Here is a 10,712-nt window from a genome sequence, read left to right as displayed (position 1 = left end):
TCCAATGATCTCACATTACGCTCAGGTGTGTAGGCATATGTGTGGCAAGCAATTTTCATTACTTCAACAATGGTGTGATGTTGCAGGTGTAGAGATATTTATAAACTAATTTATAAATGAACAACTCTTTGAAGCCAGTGATTCAACATTTCATGTTTTGCTCAAAAGTAATGATTAAAAGGATTTCCTTTATTATGTAACTTTATTATGGAATTTAGCTTTCCAACTAGCCTAAATTTGCAAAAATTTTGTTTGTTGTGTCCATTAGGAAAGTATGAATTTATCGAGCGCCATCTAACTTCGTCGGGGTGAACACCAAGCGTTAGGTAGTCACATCATATCATCTTCTTCTGGTCTTTCTAATTCTGTTTCCCACCCTCCTTCAAAGGTGCACTTAAATTGTGTTGTGTATTATATTATATTGGTTGTGAGATCTAAAAAAAGCTTTTAAAGTCCCAAATCCTTCTAATTCATGCTCACTTCTCTAGGCCACGTCGAATTAAGAAGTAGTTGATGTAGCAATAAAGATCAAGGGGCAACCAAGGAACAATTGGCTAAAGCCTTGAATCATAAATCAAAGGTAGCATCTCATGATTAATCCTAATATCCATATAGAGCACAACAAATGATGTCGATAGGTTTATCATAAGGTGAAAAATCATATTAAAATATGGCAATAAATTTCATTTATTTGTTGATTATAACAATATACTTTCATTTTCTTTTTCTTATTTATGTATTGTAATTCAACAATTCACCTATTCATAGCATTGTACTTTCACTGTGTTGGTTATCATCACAATATACTTTAGATAACATTGAAAGAAATACCCAAATTACCCTTTGTGGGTCGTGCTTAGCACGGGTCTCAAACTTTTCTAGTGTGTGTGTGTGTGTGTGTGTGTGTGTGTGTGTGTGTGTATATATATATATATATATATATATATATATATATATATATACTAGCTATTTACCCGCGCCAAGCGACGGATGTGAATAGTTTTTTTCAAAAATTTGTTTCTAAAAACGATTTGTTTTTTGCACAAAAAATTTACTACACCAAATAAACAGTATGTTAAAAACTACATTCAAGGAAATCTTATAACTCTCATACTGAACCCACTTGGATATATGTTCAATGTTTAGTAATCATATATAAATGATCCATTCAATTTACACTCTTCTACAACAATACAATGCCATAATTGTTTGCTTTAAATAGCAACCAAATTATAATAAACAAAGTTGTTTATCACTCGATTTTGTATATATAACACTTGGACATGATACAAAGACACCAAATTATAGATCTGCTTATCCTATAGTAAAAGTTGCCAAAGTTGTCCATCATTCAATTTTGTATGCATTCCTATAAATAATTCCAGAAGAAATATATTAAAAAATAATAAAAATACTTCTACAGGAACATAGTGAACATCTCACTTCAAATTTTTTTCTTATAATAACATCATTGTTTTTTTCTTATTACAACATTGTATCTAGATAAGCACAACCAAGACATGAGCAAGACAACCAAGAACAAAATGTTGTTACTTTTCTTGGTAATGTTGTTGATGTTGCTTTTGATTAAGGAAAAATAACACAACCACTATAGACAATCAAAGTATGCCACTCATCCGATCATATGCACTGCTTAACAATCAATAGAAAACTGAAGTTAAAAGGAAATACAACAAATCAAATTTAACAGGTAATAATAAAAATAAAATAAAAAAAACAATTCACTTTAGTTTATCACTAAACCCATGATCCAGATCATGGTGTCATTGGATTTGTGAAGGCTCCAGAAAAAACAGTAAATGGAACCCTCTGCCACCAAAACATATGTTAAGCTACCAACTGGGATGACAGAGCTATTAAAGATCTCCATAACGCAGACTAATTTGTGAAATAAAAGCAGAACATATAGAAATATATATATATATATATATATATATATATATATATATATATATATATATATATATATATATCTTAAACCATTTTTGGGCAAAATAAATGCATAAATTAGTTAATATTGAAAAAATCAAACAAAAATCAGAAAAACCAAGATGAAGAGTGTGTGTGCTTGAAAGGAGAAAAATTGACCAATAGGTTTTTTATTTAGATTTATCGACCAGATGAGGTACTAAAGTAATATATACAAAATTAGTAATGAAAATTAGGAAATGTGAAACTACCAGATCCAGGCATAGTTCCTTGCACCAAACCATAATCAACAGATTTTGAACCCTCCTTTCGAGTTCTGTTCAAATTAATTTCAATTATAAGGGTATTTTTGTAAAGTTAAACAAAATACAATAAGAAAATCATGCATGTAAAGTATAAATGTGGATAAATCTTCAAGGTCGCACCAGATTTTGAATAAAATCGAAGTCAAATGGTGAGGTTGATGACCTTTTATGACCCAAAACAAATAGAAGTTTAGGTCAGAATATATACCAGAGGTTACATCTTTAAATTCACATTAGATTCTGAAAGAAATCAAGGTATGTAGAGGTTTCAACCTTGTATAACCTAGAACCATTGAAATATAGGATAAAAATCATACCCGAGGTTAGATGTTTGAAGTCACACAAGATTATGAACGAAATCAAGATAAAACGGTGAGGTTTTTGACCTTATGAGAAATGATACTTGAGGTTAGATATATGAAGCCACTCCTATTGACTGACTGAATACCTGTTAATGTACGGAACAAATATCATAGTCATGTTTCGCAAAAATCCATACTCAACATTAAGATATCCATGAATAAAAAAAATAAACACGCCGACCAACTATGCTTTAGAAGGTATAATAGATAACAGATATAAGATAGAAAATAGATATATACAAAATTTTAAACCTTTTCTATCTTTACATGTTACTTATTTGGTTTCTAAAATATTACTTCTATTGATTACAACATTTATATTGGCAATAATTGTGATTGTGTATATATATTTTGAAAATAGAGGGGAAATGGAAGTATACCTGCAAGTCCATGAGAAAAATGGCGGCTTAACAAAAAAAATGTGTAGATGTGAATATTTCATCCAATAACCAACTATAAAGACAAAGAGGGCAAAAAGTTCAAATGGCAGAGGCATAACATACCTGAGGCCAATTTGTAACTCTGAGGAAACTATATAGTCGAATGTATTATAAAAATAAACCAAAAGCAAAATGCGTGTTAATAGATCTTGAAATCAATACCGAAACCAGAACCTTTATCATAACACTCAAGACTTAAAAAGAATAATCAAATGAACCTTTTGATCATCTACCAACTTCAACATCTTATCATCTGACTTTTGCTTCTCCAAAGTTGCCAATTCATTCTATAAAAAAAAGAAGCTTTCTTTAATGATCAATACTTTGTGTAAATTGGGAAGCAAACAATACTTACATGTGAAGTTTGTAAATCCAATTTCACCAGCCTTTCTAAATCCCTAAAAAAGGAGAATCAAAGGAATCAATAGTAGCTATGGAAGAACAGTGGAAATTAATTGACTATCATTTTCCCAATAATTCAACCAAGACCAGTGGCAAGGATGAGAAAATGAATTTGCCATTAAAAAAACAAAAATCAGTAGAACCTTACCGAATACAATAGATCAATCCAATCCCATGTCTTTAAGCATCATAATCCAAGCTTTTATATAGCACATCAGGAACACTATTTATAGATTTTTAGATGCACAATAAAAAAAAGTGAGTTAATCATATGGAATCGCGGTCAAGAACAGAAAAGTGAAAGGAAGAAGCTCGTAACTCTTTTACCAGGTTAAGATAGAATAAAGGGAAACAAACATCAGACCTTTTTATTGTGACTTTTTTTACAATGGTTCAATAACTCCATTTCATGTGCAAATTGGGGCAAGGGAACTTCTTTAAGTTCAACCTGAAGGGAAAAATGGTCATTTTTTTAATTACCCAAGCAATAACATAAAAATCATCTCACGTTCTCCAACATCTATTTTGCTGACTTTATTGTTTTTTTTTGTTTATAACATTTTAATGACAAAACATATGAAAATCAGGCTAAAGAAAATAAGATTAAGGCGAGGTTGATGATGATGATGAAACGAGATGTTGGAATTCAAAGTGATCTAATTGAGAGTAGTACTGTGAGCCCGATTTCTACTCATCTGATTCAAGAGAGGTCGATGAAATTGAATTTGAACTTAGATTCATCAAATTCAAGCTCAAAGTCGGAATCAGAATCCAAATCCAATTCCAAATTCAAGATAAATTACTTATCTACATACTTTGTTTATTATCTGTTGAAACAAAAATTAGAAAAACAAACACCTGATTCGACACAAAGAGGAATCAACGCAAACCAAAAAACAGAGGAAGACCAGAAAAAACAAAGAGGTGGTAAAACGAAACTCACATGTATACTTCCTGTCGTAGCTCTGCGTCAATCTACTTGATGGGCGGCGATGATATATTTTTGCTTGGATTCCCCGGATTTCTCCATCACCCCTACCAATAACAACATTCAAGTAAAATAAGTACTAAAAAAAGTTATAATCAAAATAAATATGGGCGAAATAGACCTAGAAAATATGGTTTTTGGAGCCGAGATATTTGATGTCGCGAGTTAGCCACAAGAAATCGGACCAGGTAAACCCTAAAACAGGAATAGAAAGCGATTATTATACTTAATTTGCTTCTGTACGCATACACCGTGCTGTTTGATTAATGTCTTGGAGGGGTTCAGAGCCGTCGACGATGTCAATCATCCTAAAGAACAGCGCACCTTCAATCTCTTCCTGGTGATCATCGGTAACGAAACAAATAGAAATATCTTTGTAATAGTGGAAGAAGGATCAGTTTTATTGAGATGGAAGGGTGAGGAAGATGAGAAGCAAACTGGGAGCCGTAGGAATATTAGTTCAAACTTTGAAATATTCAATCTGGTTACCTTGAAAAAGACGATAAAATGAGATTTGTTGATTGGGATAAGATTTAAGACTTGTGAATTTTCAACGATTCAAATTAGTAAAAGTGTAAGTTTGACTAGATTTACTTCCTTGATAAGATTTTGATGCATAAAAGGTTTGTATATGCTGCATAATTGTTTGGACGACTTAAAATTTAGCGTTTGACCAAAAATGTTTTATAAGGTAATATATATATATAAAGCAACTGATTTAGGAATAATATAAGTTTAGGTTTTGGACTTTAGTCGTAATATGTTCGTTGGTAGGTTTGATTAATGTATAGAAAATATTACAAAAATCGGCTCTATATTTTATAGAAAAAAAGCCTATGTATAGTTTTTTGGGATAATGACTTGAAAGGGTAACGAAGTTTCGACTTTTATCACATTTAGTCACTAAACTTTTTTTCGTTATCTATTTGTCATTGAACTATTGAAACTGTTCACATTTTACCCTTATGACCGGCTGTTGCCGGTCATAAGGGTAAAATGTGAACAGTTTCAATAGTTCAATGACAAATAGATAACGGAAAAAAGTTTAGTGACTAAATATGAACAAAATCGAAAGTTCGTTTCCCTCTAAAAAGTTCAATGACAAAATGTGAACAAACTTCCTCTTGTATTATGTTTTAGCAAATTATTTATTTTTGTTAAATTGTAGCAACATTTGTTGATGAAGAAATCTATGAAATTAAAAAAAAAAAAAAAAAAAAAAAAAAAAAAAAAAAAAAAAAAAAAAAACCTGAAAATATATTTAAAAAAATAAAAAACCAAAACCGAAATAAAAAACCAATGGTTTGACATTTTCCAAAATAAAAAATCAAAATTTCCAATCTGATTTTGGTTTTACAAAAAAATGAATCATTCTCACTGATATGAATTATGACCATTGGTTTGGCATGCGAAATTTGTGACATCCCATGAATATGTAGTTACAACATCGTCTGAACTCGTAATTCATAGTAAGGGGTTAGAGTATCATCGCATGAATACATAGTTACAACATCGACTGAACTCGTAATTCATCACCTACAGGTTATGGGCCTGCTGGTGTTTCCACTCGGTTGTCTAGAATAGTCCGTGGTCGCCATCTATACTCTGGTAGATAACTACATCGCCACATTGCTGGTTAAGGTTATGGTATCTCCTTTCATCTTACATCACATATTCATCATCATCTATTTACCTAATTGTCATCACCTTTCTATCATCACTTATCTCTTATCATTTTATTTGATCACACACCAACTATTTCATCTACCTATGTTTCATCTGCAACATAGTTTTAGATATAAAATAAATATACCGTTTAAATCTCTTCTTTTTGTCCATTCTATGTGATTTAAGTTTCGGTTACAATTGTTTCAAGAAATGGGAATGGATTCATCAAATAATATGATACGAAATGAAGAACTTTATTTATCGGGTAATCATATTTTCCATTCCAATTTAATGAACCCCTCAACCCAACATAGCACGTAATTATATAAAATACTTCATATATATGTGTAAGATGAAAGTAACTATATAGGGTTTCTGCCAACAGCGCGGACTCGTCGAGTCGCCTCACCGACTCGTCGAGTCCATTCATTAATCCGAGTCATCAGTCGCGACCTTACTCGACGAGTTGAGGCGTCAACTCGTCGAGTCTCTCTTCTTAACTCAAAAGAAAAATACTTAAATTATGATACCTAGAAATCCGGATGTTGCATTTTGTTTTTTTATTTCATAGATTTCTTCATCAACAAATGTTGCTACAATTAAACAAAAATAAATAATTTTGCTAAAACATAATACAGTAGGAAGTTTGTTCACATTTAGCCATTGAACTTTTTAAAAGGAAACAAACTTTCGATTTTGTTCACATTTAGTTACTAAACTTTTTTTCGTTATCTATTTGCCACTAAACTATTGAAACTGATCACATTTTACCCTTATGACCGGTAACAGCCGGTCATAAGGATAAAATGTGAACAGTTTCAATAGTTCAATGGCAAATAGATAACGAAAAAAAGTTTAGTGACTAAAAGTGACAAAAGTCGAAAGTTCGTTACCCTTTCAAATCATTATCCCTAGTTTTTTCTTTTATAGAAAATAATTAATGTTAAATAACAACTTTTTGAATTTGAGACTTTGGCAACAAGAATTTCGTATATTGGCAGGTTTCGCCATTTGAATAAAATAATACCAGATTGTCTTTGTTATTTACAGAAAATCCCCGTTCAGATTTTTATTACAACAAACGGTCCATGTATTTTAAAAAATTTAGAAAAATGGTTTTGCCAGAATGTAAATAAAAAATTGACTGTAATTTACAGAAAATGTCACGTTCAAATCTTTTTTACAACAAATAGTTCACATGTTTTAAAAAAATAAGAAAAATGGTTCCTAGCTAATTGAAAATTTATGGAATGCATTCCCCCGCAAAGCAGATACCGGAACTTATGAGTTTGACAAAGACAATTAGAAATTGCAGGCTGACGAAGCGGGATAAGACAAATTCTAATTTCTAATAATTGATAATATATAAAATAAAAATCAGAAATAAGATCCTGATTTTGTGAAGACTTTGTTGCTTAACATAAAATATAAATTGAAATATGTTACTATTTAGAACGATTTCCATGTTTGAAAACCCAAAATAAAATAAAAGTTGATAACTTAAAAGACCGAAATTGGTTAAATTTAGAACCGGAAAAGATTTTTTAACCATTTAGTGTTAGGTGTTGTTTGTACGTGGGCCCCTTTTTAAACAGTATTTCGGCCGCCTGTTTTGTCGTCTCTCTCGTCTCCGTCCACCACCGTCGTTCTTTTGTGTTTGACTCTCTCTCTCTCTCTCTCTCTCTCTCTCTCTCTCTCTTATCCTTCACTACACCACCTCCTCAAACTAGCAAAAAAACGCTCTTCTTTCAACTTTCTCTCTCTAGAACACCCCCTGTCTCTCTCTCTACACGCCCTTCAAATCCCACTATTTCTTCTGTGTTTTTTTCTTTTTTTACATCAGACAAGTGTCTCATCTTGTTGCAGAAAAAACCCAGAAAAAAAGATCAGTTATGTGTGGTCAAACACTCATCTTTTTCAAGATCTTTCGAGTGTCGCTAATCTGTTAATAATCGCTCTTTGTTCTTCCAGAAAACAGGTTTTTTTCTTCTTCTGAATCTTGAAATCTCTATTCATTCATGGCTGGTAGTAATGAAATCAACGCAAATGAAGCCAAGGTATAGTTTCTCTTATTTACTTTATGATCTGTCTTCTCTGCTCCTCTGTTCTTTCTTTTGTTTTTGTCATGTTCCTCCCAAAATAGTTAAAAAAAAATCTTCATTTTTTATGGGTTTTGATCGATTAATTTGGTAATTTTTGGGGTTTTCTTTTTTCTTTGATTTGGGGTTAAAAATTTTTGTGTCTTTTCCTCATCATAACTTTCTTTCTTTTTTCTATGTTTTTTTGATCGATTAATTTGGTCCTCTGGGGTTTTTCCTTTGATTTAGGGTTAAAAATTGTGTTATTTTATCATGATTTACAAGCGTTTTCTTGGTTATTGCCAGTGGTTTAATTTCGATCATCGAATCTCACGTTTCTTTATTTTTTATGGTATTTAATCGATCAACTTGGTAATTATCCTTGATTTTCTTCTTTGTGATTTGGGGGTTTAACTTTTTTTTTTTTGACATCTGTTTATTTTTAATCAACAAAATTTCCAAATTCTTCATGTTTTCCGATTTGCCCAGTTGTATTCGATCAATTTGGTGTGGACAGATGTTGATCTTCTGGAATATATTTCAATTTTTTTTAGTTGGAAATAATTCTGGATTTTGTTTCTTTTTTTGGTAGAAAGTAGTTCCGCTTCACACATGGATCCTAATTTCCAACTTCAAGTTAGCGTACAACATGCTCCGGCGACCGGACGGCACCTTCAATCGCGAGTTAGCGGAGTTTCTTGACCGGAAAGTTGCGGCCAACACCGTTCCAGTGGATGGCGTTTACTCTTTTGATGTAGTCGACCGCGCCACCAGTCTCCTCAACCGGATTTACAGATGCTCCCCGCTGGAGAACGAATTTTCACGTCAACCCGGAGCCGGAATCTTGGAACTCGAAAAACCACTGAGCACCACCGAAATCGTCCCGGTAATAATCTTCTTCCACGGCGGAAGCTTCACTCATTCCTCTGCTAACAGCGCCATCTACGACACATTCTGCCGCCGTCTCACCGGACTCATCAAAGGCGTCGTGGTTTCAGTAAACTACCGGCGGTCACCAGAACACCGGTATCCTTGTGCTTACGAAGATGGATGGGAAGCTCTGAAATGGGTTCATTCAAGATCATGGCTTTTAAGTGGTAAAGACCCTAAAGTTCATGTTTATTTAGCCGGAGACAGCTCCGGCGGCAACATAGCCCATCATGTGGCGGTTAGAGCAGCGGAATCCGGCGTTGAGGTGCTCGGAAACATATTATTACATCCGTTGTTTGGTGGAGAAGAAAGAAAAGAATCAGAAAACAAATTAGATGGGAAATACTTCGTAAGAGTTCAAGATAGAGATTGGTACTGGAGAGCTTTTTTGCCTGAAGGCGAAGATCGTGATCATCCTGCGTGTAACATATTTGGGCCACGTGGCATCAGTCTTGAAGGGGTTAAATTTCCAAAAAGTTTAGTGGTGGTGGCCGGATTAGATCTTGTTCAGGATTGGCAATTGGCATATGTTGAAGGGTTGGAAAACGCAGGGCAACAAGTGAAGCTATTGTTCTTGAAAAAAGCCACCATTGGATTCTATTTCTTGCCTAATAATGAGCATTTCTACACGTTAATGGAGGAGATCAAAAGCTTTGTGAGCTCTTCTTAATTAACCCTTTTCTGTTCATAGAAGGAAAACTCCAAAAAAAAAAAAAAAGACTTTTTTTTAACTGTTCAACTACAGAAGAAGAATCCATACATAACACAAAGCTTTTGACATTTTTACTACTACTTTTACTGTTAGTCTCTCTCTCTCTCTCTTCCTTTTTTTTTTCCTTTCTTGCCCCCATGCTGGTGTGTAGTTTATATGGAGTTTTGTTGGGTGGATGTGATAAGAGAATTAAGAATACAAGTGGTGTGTGTGTGTGTGTCCCTCCGGCAGGGGTAAAACGGTAATTTTCATGTGGGTCATCGTGGCTTAAAGAGGGATTATTGGCAAGAATCCTCCCTTGTGAATTTGATCAAGATGATCATTGTTACTGAAGCTAACTTCAGCAGGACATGGATGTTTGAACTTTGAAGGGAAGAAAGCATCCGTGGATGGTTTTTTTGGTTTCACCTTTACCCAAAAAAACTTTGTAATATTACTATTATTATTATCTTGTTTTTTTTATATATTATATTATATACTTTTGATAATTGATCTGATATAAGTATATAAAGGTATGTTTGGTTTCCATTTTTATGAAAAGCCTCATATTTATGGCTCTTTTGCATTCCACATTTGTCACTAGCTAGATTTCTTGAACTTTGTGTGTATTTTCTTTGCGAGCCATGAGACCTAAGTTTACCGAGTCAAGACCTTAATGGTTTTTACTCTTGATCTGCGTAAATATGATTATGTGTCCTGGTTTGCTTTGTTATAATCTGCGAAAATAATCCCAAGTTTGTTAATTTCTTGATTATGGTAGTTCGTTGTGTCCATAGTTTCCTTGTTGTGCTTATGAAGTATATGGTTCTATATCGATTGAATTCATGTTCTTTATATTATTGCAAATAAATCTCAAATAAGATTTCAACTAATAATC

At 32.9% G+C, this 10,712-nt stretch overlaps 1 protein-coding gene and 1 long non-coding RNA gene across 10 annotated transcripts; one reads left to right on the top strand and one right to left on the bottom strand.

The window, feature by feature from the left end:
- Nucleotides 1-1,099: 1,099 nt before the first annotated feature.
- Nucleotides 1,100-4,954, bottom strand: LOC111886438 (uncharacterized). 9 transcript variants are annotated; one of them, XR_006186993.2, is made up of 10 exons: nt 4,569-4,954; nt 4,403-4,494; nt 3,824-3,907; nt 3,608-3,682; nt 3,413-3,455; nt 2,642-3,344; nt 2,376-2,538; nt 2,202-2,266; nt 1,747-1,830; nt 1,373-1,650 (listed from the first exon to the last, which is right to left on the bottom strand). It is a non-coding gene; the product is annotated as an uncharacterized LOC111886438 (long non-coding RNA). The 9 variants fall into 9 exon arrangements; XR_006186991.2 differs by having other exon boundaries at nt 2,464-2,538; nt 4,569-4,953; XR_006186996.2 differs by lacking the exon at nt 1,747-1,830 and having other exon boundaries at nt 2,464-2,538; nt 2,642-2,703; nt 2,998-3,344; nt 4,569-4,953.
- Nucleotides 4,955-7,949: 2,995 nt separating this feature from the next.
- On the top strand, nt 7,950-10,393 carry LOC111886456 (gibberellin receptor GID1B). The gene is made up of 2 exons (XM_023882703.3): nt 7,950-8,172; nt 8,786-10,393. Exons 1-2 carry the CDS (start codon nt 8,134-8,136, stop codon nt 9,791-9,793), a joined length of 1,047 nt encoding a protein of 348 aa, XP_023738471.1. The 5' UTR covers nt 7,950-8,133; the 3' UTR covers nt 9,794-10,393.
- The last annotated feature ends 319 nt before the right edge of the window (nt 10,394-10,712 follow it).

The sequence above is a fragment of the Lactuca sativa genome, chromosome 9 (genome assembly GCF_002870075.4).
Source record: "Lactuca sativa cultivar Salinas chromosome 9, Lsat_Salinas_v11, whole genome shotgun sequence".
Taxonomy (NCBI): domain Eukaryota; kingdom Viridiplantae; phylum Streptophyta; class Magnoliopsida; order Asterales; family Asteraceae; genus Lactuca; species Lactuca sativa.
The sequence above is the reverse complement of the archived record's forward strand: the minus strand, read 5'-3'. Positions and strand labels throughout refer to the sequence as shown.

Coding starts and splice junctions, on each gene's coding strand:
- LOC111886456 (XM_023882703.3), top strand. CDS start 8,134: ATGGCTGGTAGTAATGAAATCAACGCAAATGAAGCCAAG. Junction 8,173..8,785: donor TCAACGCAAATGAAGCCAAG/GTATAGTTTCTC, acceptor TTTTTTTGGTAG/AAAGTAGTTCCGCTTCACAC.